This window comes from Manacus candei, unplaced genomic scaffold (assembly GCF_025592945.1).
Source record: "Manacus candei isolate 608988 ecotype Guabito, Panama unplaced genomic scaffold, ASM2559294v1 h1tg000068l, whole genome shotgun sequence".
Lineage (NCBI taxonomy): Eukaryota > Metazoa > Chordata > Aves > Passeriformes > Pipridae > Manacus > Manacus candei.
Genome location: NW_026138116.1, coordinates 149,905 through 173,683, shown reverse-complemented (window position 1 = coordinate 173,683; position 23,779 = coordinate 149,905). Strand labels below are relative to the sequence as shown.

General features: G+C 35.7%; 1 protein-coding gene across 3 annotated transcripts in view; it reads right to left on the bottom strand.

Annotated features, from left to right (window-relative positions):
• The window catches only part of EDIL3 (EGF like repeats and discoidin domains 3), a 235,942-nt gene that overhangs the window by 88,255 nt on the left and 123,908 nt on the right, over positions 1-23,779 (bottom strand). For all 3 annotated transcript variants that reach the window (XM_051806767.1, XM_051806769.1, XM_051806768.1), the window contains one exon: positions 7,454-7,567. In XM_051806767.1, the coding sequence (XP_051662727.1) occupies positions 7,454-7,567 (114 nt within the window). The remainder of the gene's footprint in view (positions 1-7,453; positions 7,568-23,779) is intronic.

Below are 23,779 nucleotides of genomic sequence, written 5' to 3'. Positions count from 1 at the left end.
ACTGCATAGCCTTTCTCTCTCCCTGTTGCATTGCCACTGAATTTTTTGGACCTGCTCATCTCCTTGCAAGTCCTCAGATCCTCTAATGGGATGCAACAAATGATCATGGTGGTGGCTGGGGACTAAAATAGCCATGACCTCTCAGCACCAGTTCTCCCCTCCCACGCATCTCACATGTCACTGCACCAGCAACGGGAGCTCTGCCGGACCTTCCGTCTGTCCAGAGCAGCAGAAGCTGCAAATCATCCCTCAGTGGGAAGCTGGTCACTGAACATATTACATTTACTTCTTCTGAAAACTGCAGGTGGGAGAGCTGTGCTGAGCCTGGAGATTTTATTTCATTTAGGGCTAATGTAACTGTGTTTTGTTCTGGGGGTTTTTTTTCTTTCTTTAGTTCACACGGATTTTTCATCTCTCTCAGCTTGGCTTGGATTCCAAGACTAAATGAAACTCCAAAGAGTGAGTAAACTTTCAAACTTCCAACTTTTGCAAGGCTTATGCCATATTCACTCAGAATTCTACTCTGTGCCTGGTTTGCTCCAAACCTCAAGACAATTCCATTATGAGGAGTTTGTACAGCCCTAAAGATGATTTTATTCTCATTGTTCATTCCTGTGTCCACCAAAGGGAAGCAGCAGACTAGACCAGGCTGACTCATCTGGCCAACCACCATCCATGATTTTATTTTGAAATAAGTAACCAATGTCATATAAACAATAAGTCTTGAAATAAAGTATTTTCCAATTTTACCAGTACCCAAAACAGAAAAAATAGTCCTGTGGCTTGGCTATTGCAAACTTTGTTAAACCTACTGCAGCTGTAAATTATATATTTAATATATCCTTACATATTTATATGTAATATATACCCTTTTAATGTATTATAGTTATCAGTGCTTTTTCATTCCATACTTTTAAGTGATTTTCAGTCATAAAAAGCTATGATTTGTTTTGAGCTTGCTTCTACAGGCTGGCCTTTATTTCTTTTATAGTACCAAACCCTTACCTGCAAATTATTTTCATTTCTGTGAGGACATAAAAAAAAGAATGCGAATTATTGACCATGACAGGAACTTAAGAGCTTTAGAGGCTACTTTGAGAATAATTGTGTGCTGTAATTTTTCTTTCAGGGCTTAGAAATGCTGAAATATTCATTGTCACAGGCTTTGCCACACATAAAAATGCACATAAAAATTCTCCCAACAAAGGAACAGTGGATAATATTTATAAGATAAGTGCTATGTTTTTTGTGAGTGTCTATGATTCTATGTTACTGAAAAGGTAGGGTCTGGCTGCTTCCTCAGTAGCAGGAACAGACAAGTGGAAGACAGGTGGAAGGAATTTCTGGCTCCTCTTTACTGAGGGTAACTGAGGGATACTGTGAGGCAAGGATGACATAAACCCTGAGAAAAGCAGATTTGTAGAAAGAAAGTTGTTACAACAATGTGGTTCAACCTGAAGTCAACAATACAGGGTTGAGTTAATATTTTGGTTATTGAGGCAACCCAAAATCTACTATTACACTTGATGATTCATGCAGTTAGGAGACATTTAAATGTGTAAAATATTCGTGTTGGGCCTTAAGGGCTTGCCTGAGTATTTTACGAGATTCTCTCGGGCATGTTCAGCAAATATTGAGTCCTCCACTGCCTAATCAAAACAAGATATTGAGAAATTAGTTTTCAAAGGGAGACACTACTCTGCAGTATAACTGCAGCAAGATGAAAATGCACCCAAAGGCTCAGGGTTGAGGACTTTGTTTTAACATCAAACACTAAGAGATTAGTCTCATTTTCCCGTTCTTGCTGAAAGGAAGAACTACAATTCTGATCTGCTGAGCCCAACCTTGTACCTTGCATGGGATGCCTGGACAGGGATGGTCTGCAACAGGAGAGCTGAAGTCTGCTTTGTTTGAAGACTCAATATTAGAAATGTTAAAACTTTAATTAATATTTCCCACTAGGTCATTGAAATGCCTGGGAGAACATTTCAATGTTAACAATGTGTTACGTCATTTCTATAGTATTTTTTGCCTCTTGGCACTTCCACACCAACACACTACACAAAAATGCCTGACAGACAATATTCACAAAATAGTGCAGACTCAGCAAAACTCATCATTTTCAGTAAGGGATTCAAGATGGGTTTTGTCCAATGCAAATACAGAAACTGTGTTCCATCTATGACTAGCTAAAATAATTAAAATATATTAAATATTTTTAAATATATTAAATATAATTAAAAATAGTTAAAATTATATACATTAAATATATAAATACACATAAAATAAAAAATATACATTATATTATAGATACGATATAACATATATAATACATAATATGTAATGTGCATTAAAATATATAAATATATAAAATAAAAAATATAAATGCATATAATTAAAAATTTATATAAATATGTACGTCATTCTTACTACTGACATTTAGCATCTCTTTCAGCATTATTTTAACTTCTTAAATAATTTTTGGTTTTATTCTTATAACATGTTCAAAAAAGGACAAATTACTGAGATTGAGTTGAATTACATGGCCTAACGTCAGATTTGACATGTGAAAGTTTTTCCTCCTGCACTTTCAAGGTGTATTTCTGATATATTTCTGTTCTGAGATATTTCTGTAATCCAGGGAGCTCACACATCAAGTATTACTATTAGTTTTGTATTAAATGGACACAACTCTTTTAGGCACAATTTTTTTTCCATTCTTCCTTTTGTCGGACATTAACCAAAAAAAAAATATTTTCTCCACAGTTAATAATACATGCAGACCTATAAAATCTCCTTAATTTTTCCACGGAAGTCCTAAATTTGTCATCTAAATAAGGATAAACATGAATATACATATTTACTGAATTTTTATATGTTGTACACTTGGTGAGTGAGCTGACAATTCTGGCTTTTAAATTTTATGATCTTTAAAGTGAAATAAAGCAGGAAAAATGTGAAAACTAAAACAAACTCTTCTCTTTGCCTTAAATATGAATTAAGAACACTTTCTACTCTCTTGATTAGACCACAGCCTAATTAACATTCTTTAACTGCTGTTAAGTCTTGACTTCATGCCCAGCCTCTGTCCCCTGCCATTCTTTTGTACCAGTCCAGTATCAGCGTGTCATTAATTACGTTTTTTTTTTTAATTATTTTTTCCCTGGGCCCAGTTTTTTTCATTCTGTGTCCAGTTTTGGTTTACAGCCATTTCCAACTTTATATATAACACCAGTATTTCAGCTCATAAAACTGGCAGATGTTCCAAACAATCAAGAATATGCTTAAAGCCAAACTTCATATTGCATTATTCACAGAATTAGTCAAACTGATATTTTAAGCTATAGGAAAATTTGGTCATCCTAAATCTCATTCAAAGAGGTTGTAACAGTGATCAGTAATTTAGGGAACTCGAGTCTGTGCTGATTCCCGGCAGGTAAAGTGTTTCACAGTGTGAAAATAAGGTGGACGTACACTGCTTAGCAGGATTTCTGACATGCTAGACAAATAAATTGGTGCATATGCTCTGAATTCAGTATCCTTCTACATATGGACATGTTGAATACATAGAAAAGGAGGTGAAGGGGCCATAGCATATGTAAAAAAAAATATTTACAGTTAGTATTCTGATCTAGATCTTTAAAGAAAAAAGCATGAGAAAGTTTGTCGTATTTTTTAATGGCAGCAAGTCTTGGCATTTAGCAAACCACAAGCTCCAAAATGCACAGTAATGATACTATAGGGTGTCTATTGTATAGTACAATCTGTTAGAATAAGAGAAATAATAAAAAAAAAAAAAAAAGAAAAAGAAAAAAAAAGTGATCAAAAATTACCTGTGGAACTGCTCACATATTACGCAATTCACTACCCATGTTGCTCATGGGAGATTTTAACAATACAGATCTGCATCGAATGAGGCAAACAGCCTGACATTGATGAAAGTGGCCGCCTGTTGCTTGCAAGAAAATTCTGTGATCCACAAAACAAAAACTCCAGCCCCAGGAGAATCTGTCTTGAAAGCAATACTTTATTTATGAATAATCCAGAACTAAGGAATGGAGATAATCATAACTGATGGCTTAAATTCACCACAGAGGCAAGAAATTGGTTTAGGGAGTGGAAGAACAGAAGGAGATGAAGCTGCATCAAGGAAATGCTGAGGCCTTGAGAAATGTGGGAAGTAATATTGAATTAATACAGTTTAGATTTTGCATTCAGAGGATGGGGAAAGGTGCTCTCTTCCCATTTCATGTTCACTAAATATTTGCAGGCAAATTCTGTGGAGACTAGATACCTTGTGAAGTATCTCTTAAAAGGGTGATAATCTTATTCCAGAGCGGTTGAGTATGTTTTGAGGCTGTTGGTGGTCTCACGCTCCACTTTGATTTTGTCTCATCCTCTGCTTTCCAGCAATGAGAAGCAGCTGGTTTAAATATCATTTATGCCTGAATTGCTAAAGACAGCTGTATCAAGGATGGAAGGAAGGAAGGAAGAAGGAAAGGAAGAAGAAAAGGAAGAAAGAGGAAGGAAAGAAAGAAGGAAAAAAGAAAGAAAGAAAAAAGAAAGAAGGGAAGGAAGAAGGAAAAGAAGGAAGGAAAGGAAGGAAAGGAAGAAGGAAAAGCAGAAGGAAAGGAACTGAGAAAGGAAGAAAGAAAGAAAGGAAGAAGGAAAGGAAGAGAAAAAGGAAGGAAGGAAGAAGGAAAGGAAGAAAGAAAGGAAGAAGGAAAGGAAGAAAGAAAGGAAGAAGGAAAGGAAGAAGGAAAGGAAGCAAGAAAGGAAGAACAAAAGTAAGAGAGAAAGAAGGAAAGGAGGAAAGAAAGAAAGAAAGAAGGAAAGCAATCAAGCAATCAAGCCTTTCCCTCTTATTTCAGGTCCTAGGACTAGTCAGAAGGATTTTGGGTGGGTATCCCACAAGGGTCTCAGGACCTGAGTGTAACAAAATGGTTGTCTCACACCTGAAAAGTGCCACATGTGAGATAAAATGGAAGGGAACTATTTAGAAGATTGACTAAGAGGAATTAAATGGTGGAAGTAAAGCGTAGAATTAAAAAAAAAAAAAAAGAGGGAAAACTTAGCAGGAGCACTACGAAAAGCAGTCTGGCATAAACTACTGGAAGTTATTGAGTAACATGACAAGTCATTATTACAAAGCACTGGTATTTGGGCTATACTAAACTAGATAAACTATTAGAAAACGCAGTTTGCACGATGCATTTTTTCCTTTTTTAGTCTAGATGTAGGATGTTTTACATATTCTATGATGTGGTTTAGCAATCTTTGAGCTTTGTGAGGTAATTCTGAGACAGCAGTCAGTAACTTACATAATTAGCATAACAGTATTTAATTATATGATTACTGTAAATATGTGTAAAACTCTAATGGCGTAATTATAATGTGTAATAACTACTTGTAATTACATAATTAAGTATGATGACATATCCAAATTTCTAATGGGAAAAAATAGGATATTTACAAGCCCTGACCTAGAAAATGGTATAGTGCACAATTATAGTGGCGGTATAAACCCACAAGTCTCCCTTTTTAATGCTAGTTGTGCTAAAACTACCCTAAAAGTAGATGAATTAACTAAAAGTTTGGAAGCCGTGCCATAGTGTTAGTGCAAATGTGTTAACTTTCCTGAACATGGGCAGCTCAGTGATTACAATCCGTACAAACAGGTGTTTGCATGTGGTAGACAATGGAGTACTGGGTCACAGTTGCCAGCATTTCTCTACAGAATTATCTCCAGAAAGACCATTTCATTATTTATATTGTATATACATATATATTTGTGCCAGTATAATTCTTCCAAAGTATGACTCAGAAAGACAGATTGTAGGTAGCTGTGTTTTGAATTACAAAATCAGTATTTTGAGTTGATATTTTCAATTACAGAAAATTTTCTCTCAAAAATAGAAATATGTAGACATACATTTTGTAATTCAATAGCAGAATTCTTTCACAATTTCAATAAACTTGAAATTTCTACTTTTTGTACATATACACTTTCTGTCATATTCTCTCAAAACCAGGAATATGTGTGTCTATATATATATATATATGCACACACACAAAAAAAACCAAATTCAGTATAATATATAAGATATGAAACTTCACGCATGAAATTATTTTTACATATACATCTATAAAAAAATTAGAAATATAAAATAATAGTTGATGGTTCAGAAAATGCAATGATCACTTCAAGTAACAGCTCTGCCTTCCTCATTTCTAGCATAACAGGAGATTGGATTTATGTGATCTATTATCTGAGCAACGTTCACAATGCAGCCAAAATATAGAAGGGATAAACTCTGAAGAGATGGAAGAGATTCCTGGTAGAATTCCAAATGGCAATTCAGTTGCACCTAGTAAGGAAATGCATGAATTGCTTCAACAGCAAATTTTGAAGAAAACTTTAATAGATGTTCATTTTTTTTACAAACTCTTTCAGGTAGGTATAGAGATCCCTAAACTACTCAAAGCAAATCCTAATCTTCTGTTTCTCTCTAGGACTACGTACACATTATGTTCAGGGCCTCAAATATTTTTTTTTTCTGTGGTATGCAAATCTGGGAATTCACTGAAGCTACTTAAAAAAAAGCTCACATCTTGCCATTTGTGGTTATTTCTCCATCCTGTTTTTGTCTCCCTTTTCTCCCATACATCCACAAAGTGAACACAAGAAAAGGAATCATATTTTTCAGTTTTGTTGTGGTTTAATTTGTTTAGTATTCAACTTCTGACATTTTTTTCTTCTTTACAGTATTTCAAACTCAAGGGCCTCTAATATCTGTTATTAACTTTTAAGGTATATAACATTTCATTCCATGGCAGTTTATTCTACGTCTGGTATTTCTGGTCTTCGAGATTACCTAGTCTATCACACATGAAGAACTTTGTAGTAACAACTTTAGGAATCAGACCTTTATGGTGCATTGAGAGTCAATGCTACTGTAAAATCATATGAGATTTGTCCCAGGACAGATCCTGGAGGAACTCCATAAATGATTTCTCCATAAATGATTTCTCCATAAATGAATGGTCCAAATTTCAGAGGCTATAGACATGTCAGAAAAAATAATTTATATTTTGGCCCTGTTCTTACATTTGTTGATATCTGCTAATAATTACTGTTGAAACCAGGATATTTGGTGAATCCCTTGTTGGAATTTTTCTACTTTACACTATTTAATCCTTCTTCTTTGGCTTTAGATAATGATTTTTCATTTTGCAAATATTTCCACAATATCAGATGCTTTACTTGAATTCAGATTAGGTCTCTGAATTTCTCCCCATTTTGAAAAAACCAAGATGGCTATTTTGAGTATTCTGGATTTGTAATGTAGAGAAATATTTCCATATTTCCATAGTATATTAAAGTCTTTTTCTGCAAAAATAAAATATTATATTTAATTTTATTACATAGAATTTACAAACATGCTGTACTTACTCTGTTGACAGTTTCTTCCCATAAATTCACCTGGGCATTCACAGGAATAGTTGGCAACAAGATCTGTACAGATTCCGCCATTCTTGCAGGGTTCAGATTCACATTCATTGACATCTGCATAAGGTACATGGGATAATGTCAGCATTAACAGAGAAAAGATAAAAATGGTAAGCACATGTTTGAAAGAACTAAAAAAGGAAGCTTTATTATGTCCCATTATACAATATAATTTAGTGTTTTGCTCAGGGATTTCCACTGTAACTGCCAAGAGGATATGAGGGCAAAAGTCACAGTTTGGCCTTAAAAAGACAAACTTCAGTAGTTCTAATGGATTAATCAGTAGTGACCCCTCCAACTTCAAGAAGTGTAGCTACTTCTTTATCAACAGATGCCAATTAAGAATGTCTCTCAGTTCATCTTAATTCATTAAATGTGTAATTGACAAAGTTGTTTAACTGTCTAAAAAATTTCCTTTCTGTGCATGAGTTGGTGGGCAAATTGAAACTAATAACTCCATCTAGAAGCTTGCAAATTTCGTTAAGTTCAAAAGACAGAAAAGGTGGGTAATTTCACTTGAGTTTCTCTCTTCAAGCACACTTTGTGAAACACTGCGAGAATAACACTGTCCTGGTCTTTTCCAATGTAGTAAACTTGAAGTGTAATATAAGATTCTTTCAAATGTGTTATGGTATTTTTCAGTCACCATAAATAAGCAGAGTGAAGGATAATGCCGTATTATAAATAAAATCCTCAGTCTCTGCATTTATTCTGCATGGACTAGAAACAGGTTATAAGGATTTTATACATCATTGCCTCAAAGGGCTGCACTGTTGCTGTTAAACACTTGCAATATGGTAGATGATATGGTAAATACAGTAGATAATATAGTAGATACTAGGGTAAATCACTGGTGAGCGAAATGCCCTATGAATTGAAGTCATAATCCTTGTTGTTGTGTTGTTGTGTTGCTTCAGTCCTTAAAATGTAAATCAAGTTTGTGCTACACACACAAAACCTAAAGAAGATGTTAAAAAAATGTCTAAATCTTATGCATTTCAGCTTGTGCAGAAGAAGCAGAATTCAATTGTGTCAACAAAGTTGCTTCATTTTTGGTAGTTTGAGCATGTAACGTTTGTACTTTCAATGTGATTTTTTTTCATTTACTAATCATGTATGTTCAAAACCTCAATGTTTTAATACACTCGATAGGATAAGCTTCCCATTTCGGTGAACAGAAATGGAGAAACAGACCTTCAGCTAAATATGAAGGCTAGTTCCAATTGTTTGAACTGGAAAAAATTCAGATTTTTATACCAAAATTGATGATGGCAACTTATCTCTGAGCTTCTTTTTAGTCTCTGAATGTTTTACTATTTCTTGCTTATAAAGATATGATATTATGGCTTAATAAAAAATTAGAGTTAGCTGAATTTCTGTCAATTAAAAAGGAAGAAGAGAAGTAATAGCTTAGAGTGCAAGAAATAAAATCTGCCAAGGGAAATGACTGAAGAAGAGATCTGCTAAGTTCTAAATTAAATTCTTCATATGTATTTATAAAATTTAATAAGATTCTTCAGCTTCCTATTTGCCTTTTTAAGCAAAGCCCATTAGTCTTACATTTTTATTAGCTTATTAATAATTTTAATATAGGCTAATATATTTGTGGGGAAAAAAATATCAAGGTCACAGGGAACTAAAAAACATTACATGAACATATGAACTATCTCTTCCTTGGTGAGATACAGGTGGTAATTTATCCTCTTAAAAGCTTTTCTGTGTAAAGATAATATCTTATTGAGTTGTGTTTTTTTTTCCCCTAATTTGCATTTTGAAATATGTAGGAGAAAATACACTGGTTTCCAGAATATTTCATACTGTCTGTGTGGTGATGGAGAAAATAAAATGAACTTGAAGTACCAGTACTCTCAAAGTAATCCTCATATTTCATCCCCATGGAGCAACTAGCAATGATCAGTGGAGAAATATGGAAGTTTTCAGTTACTATCTTTGTTATTTGGCTCCAACAATGACTTTTTCCCAGTAACTTCAGAAACTTCAGCTCAATTAGTTCAAACAAATATGTCACAGAGAACTGCAGGCTCTGCACCGCCAGTGATCCAACAGCAACCCCTGCCAACCGTGATTAGAACTGCGCTAAAGGACAGAGAAGTATTCAGACTTTTTTTCTTTTGTTTGAAGGGGACTTTTTTTGGGGGTACAGGACTATTGCCTAGTTTTTTTGTGTGTTCTGTTACTGTTCTTGCCAACATACATATATCTTTTAATAAAGGGTTGTTATTTCTTCTGTTTTTTCCACATTTCCTCTATTAAAGCCCCTAATTTTGAATTTACAATTGCTGAGAGAGAGGAGTTTGGTCTGTCTCATAACTCATCCTCTTTAACAAATATTCCAGTCTCTTCAAACTGAGACACAAGGTTTGGTTTTAGTTCAGGGCAGATTCAGATCAGATTTTGAAGTGTTGTTCAGGTAAAAATCTTATACATTGCAGTAACTAAAACACAGAGAGCTATGTATTGCCAGAGAAATCAGAGTTCCTCAGAGGTAGCTAGGTAACAGAGAAATACTGAGTGAAATAGACTCATTAAGAGGTAAAGTCTTGATTTCTAAGTGGGATCCAGGTTAGATAAAAAGAACCCAAATCTCAAACAATTAGAAAAAAAATGAAAAAAAATTTAAAAAAGAAGGTAAAAGAAAACTCAAAAGAACTCCAAACTATAAACCCCCCACCCCCATGCCCAAACCCTCAAGATTTCTGTACAGAAGGTGGATTCTGAGATTGATTTGATGCAGGAATAAGGAAACATTGACCATTTTCTGAAAACAGATTGTTCCTCGAATAACAGCTTGAAGAGCTAAGAGAAGTGATTAGGAAGTAAAGGCTATGCTGAGGTTTCTTTTTATGCTGAAGAGGGTTAAATTTACATTTCCTGTCTCCTAAGATCAATCCATAACTACAAAGCCATTAAGGACACTTCTATCTGAGGCACAGCTGTGGTGCACCCTGAAACACAAATATACTGGCAGAAACTCGGAAAGTAACAGAGAACTTGGCTATATCACAAAGTGATTTGGAGAATCATCAAGAGGCAGATTTCTGTCCTTTTGTCTTCCTTTGATGGATTCTATATGTATATATATTTAATATATCCTCTAAGTATTTAATATAACATAAATAAAACCTACTACTGTACTTGCAAATGTAATATAATTAAAAATATTTAACACTAATTTTGGACTTTACCTACTCAATACAGTCATATGTGTTTTCCTGAAAAATTATCCCACATGGAATGAGCATATAAATTATTTAACTGTTATAATAAAACTTTTAACTTTTACTTACGTTCATTTAGGTTCTTCAGCAAGCTACTTGGTATAAACCTGACTTTTTATAATGAAGAGACCAATAAACTCAATTTACCCGCGTGGGTTTTTTTTCCAACACATCCTGTGTTTTGGCTGCAAATACTCAAGAGTGCCTTGTTCCTGTCCCCTGCTTGCTTGTCCTTTACTCGGCCCAAATTCCTGGTTCCTGCCATCTGGATGCTTGTTTCTGATCCAGGACTGCCTCTTGCAGTACAGACTTCTTGATGTTCCCTCCTGCTAACAAGCACGTTCTTTCCTTATTCTTTGATTTTGGTACTCTTTTTGGCTTCTGGATCACACATGGTCTGCTTCTCTCAGCTCTTACTCATGTTTTAAGTCAGTCCTCTATAGGATAGAAGGTTGACCCATCATACATACAGCTTTTAACTTCAGGAGTCCTTACTGGAAGTCAGCATGGCCATTAAAAAAAACAGTGGTTAAACATAACTTTTATGCTTTACTAACATTGCAAATGTTTTTTTCCCCAAAATAAAGTCAATTAAGCATATAGAATACCTCTGTATCTTAACTGGCTTCTGTGGGGACCCACAACCGTACACTGGATAAAGATCAAGTCATAATCTGAGAAATTTGACACTCCCTCCCATCCCCCAAATTTTAATATTCTTAAAGAAAACCAGAAAACTTCCCTATCTGGTTCTACTTCAAAATAAATTTGTTGATAACTAACAATATGTTCAAATATCTCTGGAAACTGGTGTGGTATAAGGTGGATAAACAGGTGGCATGCAATAATTATCTTTTAGTTGGAGTTTAGTCCAGACTACTCTCATAGATGCTTGATGGCTCTCAATTGATTTTAAAAAAGCATTCTAGCTGTTTTTTCTTTATTATATATTGATCCTCAATGATTTAAGTTATTTACATGAATAAGTCCTATCTCAGTAAGGTCACACAAAATGTTGCTTGCAGAACTTTGTAATATCCTGTTATTATTTAAACTTGAGCTTTCAGACAGTCAAATTTTCCATTATTAATTTCCTATTAAATACCATGAAAGTCAGCTTACATACTATTTTTTTATTATTTGTACCAATTTTAATATTTTTATGAAACACATGATAAAGCTCCATTAAAAAATATAAACTATATTGGTTGTATTCTGAATCAAGAGAAACAACAAAATTTAATATGACTATCTTAAGAGTGAGCTACTCAGTGATATGAAAAAATTTGAAGGATTACAGCAATTCATGTATAGAAGGACATATCTTCTATAAGAGTAGGAGGATTCTGTTAAATTATTTACAAAACGAAAAAAACCATGAAAGCATTCTTTCTCATATCCTACAGATTATTAAACCCCATCTAAATTGTAAAGGTCTCCTAAAGGAGGTTAAACTTGGTGGTTTTTTCTCAAAAGATAATAAGTAAATAAATGTATTTAAACAGAATAAAAAATCATCAGAAAAAAATTCGCATGACAACCCTCAAATTTCTGACTAAAAGATATGGAAAATATAAGTAATTAACATGATAATTTATTTTACACTTTTAAAGTATAAGTTGAAGAAAGTTTCTAACCTTACTTCTGAATAAGTGTTTATCTGTAATTCGTGTAAACAATACTTCAGATTTATTGTTCCTTGATTTAACCAGGATTATAGAAAGATAAGCATTAGTATATTACTGGCTCAATCCCAACATGAAACATTTAAAAAGAACCGGGGCATATTTTTGTGAAATATGTGAAGTTAGTGCATATTATTAAATCTGATCTGGATGTATTCAATGCACATTCAACACAACACAGACATCTCTTACAATTCAGTGATTTGATTGCTTTTTCAAAGCTAGTTTCCTGACCACAGTAGGCTCTGAAAACACTGTGCCAAAAAACCTGCAGGAAACTTGAAGTATAATGTCATACTGAAGGAACTCATGGCTCAGATATCCTTATTATCTGATCTTCAAAATGAGAATAGTTTTACACTTGATACAAAAAAGTACAAACCTCTTGCTCCCCACCCTTAGAGGCTAAACATTGCAATACCCCTACTCTAATAATTCTATGTATAGTTTTCCTCGATCTGCGAGCATTTGGTACAAGATCCTGTGGTAAATATCCTCCAGAGTACTCCATCATGAGGTTATCTACTAGAATTCTTCCTGAAACATTCAGTGGACAAGGGATGGGCTATAGATGTCATTTATCCGGACTTCTGTGAAGCCTTTGACATGGTGCCCCACAACATCCTTTTCTAAATTGAAAGAATGGATTCCATGTAGGTGGATGAGGAATTGGTTAGCTGGTCACATCCAGAGGGTTGTGGTCAATGGCTCAGAGTCCCAATGGACATCAGTGACAACTGGTGTCCTTCAGGAGCCTGTACTAGGACCAGTAGTATTTAATACCTGTGCTAATGACACAGACAAAAGAGATCAAGGGCACCCTCAGCAGGTTTGCACGTGACCCCAAGCTGAGGGTGCAGTGACACACATGAAGGATGAGGCCATCCAGAGGGACCTGAACAAGCTCCAAAAGTGGCCCCTGGAAATCTCATGAGGTTTGACAAGGCCAAAGGCTGGTGGTGCACCTGGGTCAGAGCAACCCCCAGGATCAATCCAGGCTGGGGATGAGCAGCCCAGGAGAGAAGGACTTGGGGATGCTGGTGGGGAAGAGGCTGGACATTACCCAGCACAGAAACCTCCCGTGCCCTGGGCTGATCCCACAGTGGGGGCAGCAGGGCAGCAGGGAATTCTGCCCCTCTGCCCCCTCAGGTGAGACCTCACCTGCAGAGCTGCCTCCAGCCCTGGGGGCCCAGCACAACCAGGACATGGAGCTGCTGGAGCAAATCCAGGGGAGGCATCAATATGATGAGGGGGATGGAGCAGCTCTACTGTGAAGAAAGGCTGGGAGAATTGGGATTGTTCAGCCTGGAGAAGAGAAGGCTCCAGGGTGACCTGACTGTGGCCTTCCAGGACCTGAAAGAGCTACAAGGAAGACAGAGAGAGACTATTTAGAAGGGCCTAGAGTGAGAGGACAAGGGGGAATGGCTTTACATTGACAGAGGGTAGAGTTAGATGGGATCCTGGGAAGAAATTCTTGTCTGTGAGGGTGGTGAGGCTCTGGCACAGGTTGTCCAGAGAAACTGTGGCTGCCCCATCCCTGGAAGGCCAGGTTGGACAGGTCTTGGACCAACCTGGTTAGTGGAAGGTATCCCAGCTCATGGTAGGGGGTAGAATGGGATGAGCTTTAAGATCTCTTTCAACCCAAACTATTCTGTGATTCTATTAGGAAGAGAGTAAGTCAGATAAGAAAGTTCCTAAAGCTGTGTTCTGAACTCAAAAGAAACATTCTAATTAAACGAACATTGGAAATAAAAATAATTCCTGGATGTAATTCAGTTTTTTTCCTTGATGGTGCATGAGTGTTTGAGACACCTTTGTAATCAGCAATATACATTAACACCTAAATACGTAACAAAAATAACTTTGGACAAAATTCAATTGCTCCTGTTTAGAGTTCCTTCAGGAACAGCCTCTTAAGCATTCTTACATCATTTTTTTCCAACAATTTTATCTCCTTTTGGGGTTTTATAGACTAATTTACACATTTTTAAGTATGCCTATGAAACTAGCCTTCTTAAAAAAATAAAAAAAATATTGCTACCTTCTAACAATCCATTTTTGTTTCCCATCCTAGTGTTTCTGAAATATAGTTAGGTCAACTTGTTTCAAGAGAAACTGGAACATATAGTTATAATTCTGTTTAATTTGAGTCATAAAAAATCAGAGGTTCTGAGAAACTGAAAAGGAAAGAGTATTTTGAAGGTTTTTTGTTGTTGTTGTTTGTTTTTCTTTTAATTGACACTTTCTTAAATTTAGTGTGGCAAGTAAAAACTTTAATTTTGACAAACCATTTTTTATTATTGACAAAGCATTTTTTATTATGACTTCTTTTTCCAACAGCTAATTTATCATCTTTTCCACCTATAATTTACATTTCTCTTCAATGTTAATCTGGTATAGTTTCAGTGTCTTCCTTTATGGTGAACTTGCCTCTGGCTGTCGCAAGAGAGGAGCCTCGAAGAAAAGATACAAGGACTCCCTGAAACAACATCTCAGCCTCGGCCATACTGATCATCATAACTGTTGTTGTCCTAGTTAGGACAGCTGAGATCAGTTCATCATGGTGGGTGTAACCCAAAACTGTGTATTCTATAACCTTCCATGTCATTTCCCAGAAACTAGACTATTGTTGTCAATAGACTATTCGCACCCTCTGCCCATAGAGCCTGACTTCTCAGGCTATAAACTAGGTGTTAAGAGACCTGTGAGATAGGAGGATGTTTCTGTCCTCACACCCTTTGTGAAACTCCCCGCCCTGAGGGGAGCACTGAACATTCCTGCCTGAACTGGAGGATATATAATCTTGGAGTTTTGGAACATTTTTCAACCCACTCGTGGGATCCAGAGGACGGCTGCAGCTCATCGCTCTCAACCAGACTTAGACCACCACTGGACTGTGATCACCACTTCTGGCCAGACTGCAGCAGCTCTCGCACCAGCAGGTTCTTCCCCTCTCCCTTTACTTTGGACTCAAACAGGGCCCAAGGAACACCACTTTGCTCATGCCCCAGGGTACTGGGTTATACATTTGGGTTTTTGTGGGTTGAGACCAATTGTTTGTTTGTATTATTGTACTTACTGTATTATTTTAATAAATTGTTATTCTGACTTATAATCTCTCCTTTGAGTTGAGTTCATTCCCCCTGCTGGTTAACTTTTAAACCAGCACACTGGTCTACTCTGGCCTCCAATCGGGAGGCCTGGAGACACACCATCTATAACGCTGCTGCTTCCTTTGAGAACGCATGCAGGATCACTCTCGAGGAGAAAAGACAATGCAGAAAGAATCGTATCCTGTTGAATACACCACCTAAGGAGTCTTTCTGCTGTGCCTTTTGCAATCGGACATGACTATCTTGTATTGGCCTCATAAGCCACCAGCGTGCCTGTAACAAACGTGGATAGAGCCTTCCTAAATCTTCGTTCGCAAAGCCCAGCCATGATAGTTTCAGTGAATGAGTTGTGGTATCTATCTATAAAATCACAGTTTAAAAAAGGTTTATTACCTATAACATTTCCCTACCTTTCTTTGTGTTCTGCAGTGGTACATCCCCTACACAACCCTCATTTAAAGAAAAATTCAAAACTAAATTTAAAGTTTTGGAGCGAGTAAATTTCTATACAGTAGTAACTATAACCACAGTTTTCAGAATGCGAAGATTAACTAATTTAAAAAAAATCAAGAATAAAGCACGATTAAGTATTTTGCAGAATAATTTTACACTTTAAAATAAGGCCAGTAAAAAAGGTAATAACATCATTATCCTCTGTGAGAGGAAAGTACAGGGGTAACCTTTACACTGTAAAGTTTATATATCAATCCAATACATGTATTTAATCCTTTATGTGCTATGCACACTTTGTAAGGTGGTTTTCCATCAAGAGAGCATTATTAGACTAAAAAATTATTTTCAATTGTTTTACCTAGAAACTAATAGAAAATTAGTAAAAGAATTATGACATCAATTTCATCACAGCCTAATGGAAGCTTCTAGAGAGAGTATAAAGGTGCTTCTTTACTTCAGAGGATTTTAAATAGGTTAGGGGCTTTACAAGAATCTTTTTAACAGTATCTTCTGGCATTCACGGTGATATTTGTGACATTGTTTCATACCTTTTTTTTGGTATTTTTAGATATTTTCTATCCCTATTTCAGTTTTGAAAACCCATAAAATAGATGATACAGAGAAGTTCCACTCTGCATAGGTGTCTACAGCCTGCCTTGCAAAATATTTATGTTTTTGTTATAGCTGCTGAAAAGTTATTACAATTTTCTCTGTAGAGTCACACTTCCAACACTGGACTATGTCAGTATTTCCTGATGTTCTATTTACCTGTTTAAAAGCATATTTAATGGCTTTTCATCGGATGTAATTTAAATCTAATATAATTTTGGCATAACATAGTCAAGCCCTTTCTTATTAGTTTTAGAAGGGTTGGTACTTTAGAAGTTTTAATATAAATTGAATCAGATTTTTCATTTTTAATTACTTTTAATGAATACCTATATGAAAACCGTCATTCCATTGAGTAGCTTACCATTTAATTTTACACTGTAGAAGTATGACTATTCCTAATGTTTCCAATTAACCTTATTAAAGTAATTGTCTATTTACATAACAAGCATTTGACAAATAATTTTTAAACTCTAGTTGAAAACAAAATCTTACTAGAAGATGAATCAACTTGTGAATCATTTTTCATTACAAACAATGCTCCAAAAACCTCAGCTTCACAAGTAAGCTTCAATTATCTGGCATTAGACTGTAATCTCTAATGACTGATTTGTTAAAATAGTGTAGGTGGGCACGTGGCAAGAAGTTCAATTATTTTCTGAGCAAGTCTGAACCTAAATCAGTAAATTAACATTATTTTCCTTCACATATCCCCAAATCACCGTATTCTTTCAAAATGCAGTTGCTTATGCATTTCAAAATAGAGTGAGTGTAGGGTTACATTATTTTCATGTGAGTAAACAGTCATGGTACATGTTTTTAAAAATGTTTTTAGACCAACAAGTCTTGGAGGATATGATGCTGGATGTTTTAAAATGCTGACAACAGATGGTTATATTTGTTTACATGTCTGTATTTGACATACACAGGGTGAAGCATATTCAATTATGGCCCATCTATATAAATCCCATTTAAACTATCATAAAAAGTTGTCTGTGGTACTCCAGTGCCATTACATTGCATAAGTGCACATACCTTTATGTACTACATAAAGGTAACTCCTACTCTCTGCTAATAACTTTCAAATTCACACTCATAGTTGCTCATAAATATATTCATGTTTTACAGTTAATGAATTTTGTTAGATTTGATCACAGGAACAACTAGCACTGTAAACAGGAGAATGGATTAATAATGAATGGATGGCCTAATAAAAGATTAACTGAACATCTGTTATTCACTATAGAAATCACTATGTTAATTATAACCATACATATATCCTTAGTCTAAATATTCATACATTTGTTTATAGTATATGCAGAAGAACAAGAGAAAAGATCTGGTAAACTACAAGTTGGTCAATGTCATCTGACAGCTCTGTTATCTCAGGGCACATGCACTCAGGTCGTTCTTCATGTTTGACAGAGAGTTATATGCCCTGCACCAAAAACATGTCTTAGAACTGGAGTTTGTATTTATGGCAGCTGATCCAGACAATGCCACCTTTGCTTGATGATCACATCAAATAAGACCTATCCAAGCAGGTCTGTGCATTTTCCACAACTATGTTTAGCAGCTAAGGATTTGCCTTCCAGTCTACACTCTTAATCTGTACTATAATCTAGAGCTGTGGGTGCTACAATTCCTGTAAAAATGTCCATTTTTGCTGAGAAATAGGAGGAGGTTTTTTCTCTGTTAGAGCACTGAAACCAGAACTAAGCATTGTAAACTCCTAATTTTAGATTTGGGCAAAGGCTTTTTTCACCTTTCACTCTTTTCCTAATTTTGGTGTATGGCTTTGCAGTATTATTCTGAAGCTCCCTTAAATATTAAGTATCACTGACAAAACAAATAGAAAAGATGAGAAGAGAGCAGATTAATTTCTCTCTAACAATGAAAACTGCTGGTATGGAAAAGAATATTGCTTTTAAGTAAACTCTAAAAACTTCATGAGAGTAATGACTGTAAACGTAAAAAGCTCTGCTAGGTACATGAAAGGATAATATAGAATACATTTTCAGAGCCAGATGCCACCTTACTGCCTTGTGTAGAAGGTAAAATGAAACCTGACGAGGTTACAAAATGCCCATTTGCCCACTGGAATGTTTTATATAAATTTCTAGTACGTCAAGTCCTTGGAATTTTAGACTGCCAGACTGTTTTCTTTTAGATTATTTTAATCCAAAGGGATCTGGTTCTTGTGCTCTCAGACTGTTGTCACACAAAGCAAAGCACCGTAAGTGGAGATGATCAAGAGATTTTTTTTTTAAAAAATACACTCCTGATTCAAACTAAAACACTCATCCAGATGACCTACAGAAATAATTGTATATTATTTAATACATCAGAATAAATGCAATCCAGGAGAATATCCTGGGTATTCATATACAAATGTGACAGGACTGTGAGTTTTCTTGAGATATTCTATGAATATGAAGGGAATTCATTTGTAATGCAGACTAGTGTATATTAGAGTATTATCTCATTATATTGAGCTTCAGGCCCAAGCAGTGTTTTTTCGGGTTTTGCACACACAGGCAGTGAGTCTGATGCAATATCCTTCTCCACCTCTGTATAACACTTGATCACAAAAGTGTATCCACATGAAAAAATACCGCTTATAACTTCAAAGGAGTAGCTACACTACTGAATGTACCTCTAGATCTTCCTTCTAAAAAGTTCTTTGACTTTTTCAAACTTCTCACTTGGTCTGTGGTATAAAAACAACCGCTGATGACTCAATTTGTTTTCTTTCATTTTTCAGAAAAATTGCCACATGAATTGTTCAAGTTCCAAACAATAAGTCAGTCATAGGATTTTTAACTAGTTCAACGAACAGTGGAGATATCAATATTCTAAACAGTATCAGGGTACTGCACAGCCTTAAGCCATCATGAATTCCTAACACAAATATAATGTTTTAATTCCATGTCCTTGACACAACTACACATAGGGATGGTTGAGCACAGTAGTTCTTACACTAACAAGAAAAAAATCTGAATTACAAATCTCCTCTTTTTTTTTCTAACAGCTGCTTCCTACACAGATGGATCAGACTATGCCACTGTGCGACAAAATTCTAAATGATGAGTGTTTTCTCATTAAACAGTGAGATTTCATTTCAAGATTTAATTTCAAGATTTAATTTATCTTCATTATCTTTTTCACAGGAATACCTGTAAAAAACCTATGGGCAAAACACGGACTAAAAGCAGTTCTCTAAAATTGTGGGGTGGTTGTGTTATCCTAAAGCACCACAATAGCTGCAACTGTCTTATAAGTTTCTGTGTCTACCTAAATGGGTAAAAAAAGTGGGAAGAAGGAAAACAGATACTTTGTCCAGCCATAGTTTTCATGTGTTCTTCCTCTAACCATCCATGTCTCTAGTATGGTTTATCAATTGCTTGGGACTCAGTGTATCTTCAGCAAATCATTAGAATATTTATCTTATAAAAGGAAGAAAGCATGATGTAGACATTACAACTGGATAACCATTATTGAATTTAAAATGCACTCTTTATTATTTATTCAATATAAGCTTGTATGTGCAAAGTATCTTCATCTGCTACCTTTTTAATGCAGAACATGAATGAATTTAATTTCCTCCAAAATCAAACAGTAATTTCTATTTTTAGAACATTAATTTCTTTCCATCATAAAAAAAAAATACTAATCCTTAAGGACTATAGTAATTAATTAATGGGACCCACCTACAAAAGAAGTTTATAATGACTATTGACAACCTAAGTGACTTATTAACCGTACAAACATACATCTTCTTAAAAGCACAATTCATTAAATAGTTCAGTCAGTGTGTCATAAGGAATGCAGCCCTCTGCTCAATATCCCCATAAAATGCAAAAGCAATCTGGAAGGTCTATTTCCTCCTACTATTACACCTTACGAAAGAAAGTTAGCCATCACCAAAGGCTGCTTAATAAAAGCCTCAGCTATATATCCAGTTCTGGTTAAAATACGGAAAAAAAAGAAATATAATAAAGCAACTTGTAAAAAATGCCACATGAAAAATATAGAAAGCACTGTAAGGATCTTGTAACAAATAAATAATACTGCTTTATTTTCACGACAGTTCATTGTCGCAGCAAAATACACTACAGAACAAAAAAGATTTTGAGAATGACACCAAGAAACCATTTAAAAGTATGAGAAAAACTATCATGTGAAACAGAAAAGGCAACAATTTTAATTAGTTGCGCAGAAGTAAGAGAGTGCACGACAAATGTCTGCAAGATAATAAGCAGTGTACAGAAGGCATTCAAAATCTGCTTTTCTTCTCATCTTATAACAGACAATGACTGAAATGTTTAAAGAAGCTGAAAGACAGCAGGTTTGAAATTGAAATGGGATATTTTTCAATCTGCTGAAAATTAGACTGTGAAACTCAATGCAATGCATGAGAAAATTTTTAAGATTAGTAATTCAAGAAAAAAAGCTATTTGAAGTGTGTATGAATAAAAAGACTAAACAGTGCTATACAACCAAATGCTAAGAAGAGTGAAAGAAAATTGGCACGGATATTATACTTCCAACCTGTGAGTTTAAGCCAATCTCTGGTTCTTACTGAATGAAATAAAATCTTCCAAGTAGGGGGGCAAGTTATGCCCCACCTTTTCATGACCCCTTCTGAGACGTATCCAATATTGTTCTCTTACCTAAGGTTTAATCTTTTTCCTCTCTAGGCTTTATGTAACCTCAGCTCAATCACCTACTGCTCTAAACAAGATATTTATTTGGACTGCAAGGAAAACAGACATCCTTTGCCAATAGCCCCAAAATTGTTGTCACTGTTGCTCAGTCTCACCACACATTTGCCGTAGGAAGATTCATGAACAAAATTCTCTCCGTTTTCAATTGACAAATTCATAATTTTTTTACCTCATTAGAGTCTTTGTTTTTTCCAGGCAGTTCCACACAAATTTTTTTTTCTTTTGCGAATGGGGCAAACATTTACTGTGCTTCTGCACTGTTACACAACTTCTACTTTAGTCCCTTTACACAACTTCTATTTTAGGAACATTTTACTGACTTTTCTTCCAATAGCCTTTGATGGCTATTTGCTTGTTTTATTCTTTATTGGTGATCTCCCTTAGGTGTCTTTCAAATTACCCACTTCCTCTCACATTTAAATTAAGCAAAATTCTAGAAGGTTCCCAAAAGATCAATGTACATCCTTCCTCCTTCATTTCTTATCTGAGCTCCTGGTCTAACATAACAATAGTTTTCAGACTTCATCTCTACAATGCTTTCAGGAACAAGCTTCCTAGGACATACTTATATATGTAACTTTCTACTATATTATACAGTTTATTACTACTCCATCAAATACCTTATTGATAATATAATTTGTTAAAACTATGCATAGAGCTAATTTCTATGAAAATTACCCTCACTCTTCCCAAAATAAAAAGGAACGCCTGAGTTAAATTTACAGTGCCCCAAACAGACAATTCTTTCCAACGGAGAAACCATAGTAAGTGTTTATCAACAGAGGCATGGGATGAACACCTGGTGTGGTGCAACTGCATGCAGCCCAGTACATTAAATTTGCCCACTTGGCTCTTGTGATGGCTGGCTTGGAACAACCTATATCTGTGTGAGATAACAATCGATTTTAGCCTTCAAAATAAGACAGCTGTAAGAACACCATCTGTGGGGAATTGTTTCTGGAGTGCTGTACCGCCACACCGCAGCGACGAATGGTTTGGCAGGAGCACTCAGCCACTGCAACACACAAATTCCACATCACAGGACTTTCTGCACCTTCTCCACATATATTTCTTCCTGAAAAGTCACTATAGTCACTATAAATCTGCACCAGGGAGGAGCAAGTCTAGGTCTACGGACAGGCTGGCAATAAGGTGCTGGAAAGCAGTGCCGGGACCCCAGAGAATGGCTGGAGCTGTGTCAGGGAAGGTTCAGGTTGGATCTCAGGAAAAGGTTCTTCCCCCAGAAGGTGGTGGGACACTAAACAGGCCCCACAGGGCAGTGGTCATGTCCCCAAAGCTGCCAGAGCTCAAGAATTGTTTGGACAATGCTCTCAGTGGCAGGGTGGGATTGTTGGGGTGTCCTGTGCAGGGCTAGGAGTTGGACTTGATAATTCTTTGAGTCCCTTCCAGTTCAGGAGATTCAATGATTCTATGGTTTGACTTTGCTGGTAGAGCTGAAGCTGTAGATGATGCATCATGTCAACTGATTGAAATATTATGGCCACTGGCCTTTCCAGTTAAAAGCAACTCTTATGAATAGTTGGGATGATGCCTCAATACACAATCAAAATGTGAGTGGGTGCTCTGCCACATGGCCTCCACCTGTGCAGTTTCCCAACACATTTATGTAGCAGATGTGAATATCATAGGCCATCTATGATGTGGTGGTAGGAAGCAGAGAACTCAGTACAAACATTGGGAACGGGTTGTTTACATTATTAAATGTGTTTGATTAATAACCTTTATTCTTGGAGTGCAAGACATTTAATTATGTCTGACAGAGTTAATGATCCTCAGAATATAAAACCACATGCAAATCAAACCACTAAATCTGAACTCTTTATTGTTTCAAACTTGAATTTTCCTAGTAGGATCTCTGTCATCTCAACTAGTAGAGTGTCAGCTAGCAATATATACTGTGACTAATGTTTCAATTTCCTCCTTTTTCCAGCTGGCTATCTCTGTCTGATAATCACAAGAATGCATATTGTATGTATCTTTCAGTGTTCTGGATTTATTTTTTATTTCCTCTGGAAAAAAATGTCCATTTCATTCTTCAGGGTATTACCATGGACTTTGTCTTGTTCTAAGCTGCTTTAATATAGAATCAGAGGATGTTTTGGGTTTGGGTTGTAAGACACTTTAAAGATTGTCTAGTTCCAACCTCCTGCCTAGGTTTCAAACCTGCCCAGGTTTTTACCTGAGGTAGACTTTCCTCTCCAAATCCTGGTTACTTTATAAGCCTTGAAATGGGAAGTTGTGGGTTTTTTTGCCACTGGATAATCAGTCTTTTCAGACAACCATTGCCAATTAATACCAATTTTGTATTAAATCAAGAATATGCAATCAGTGAAATTGCTAATAATATCTTTTACAACTCACATATTAATTATTTACGTGTGTAGGAGGTCAACAAATCTCAGAAATATTAACAGGATGTTTG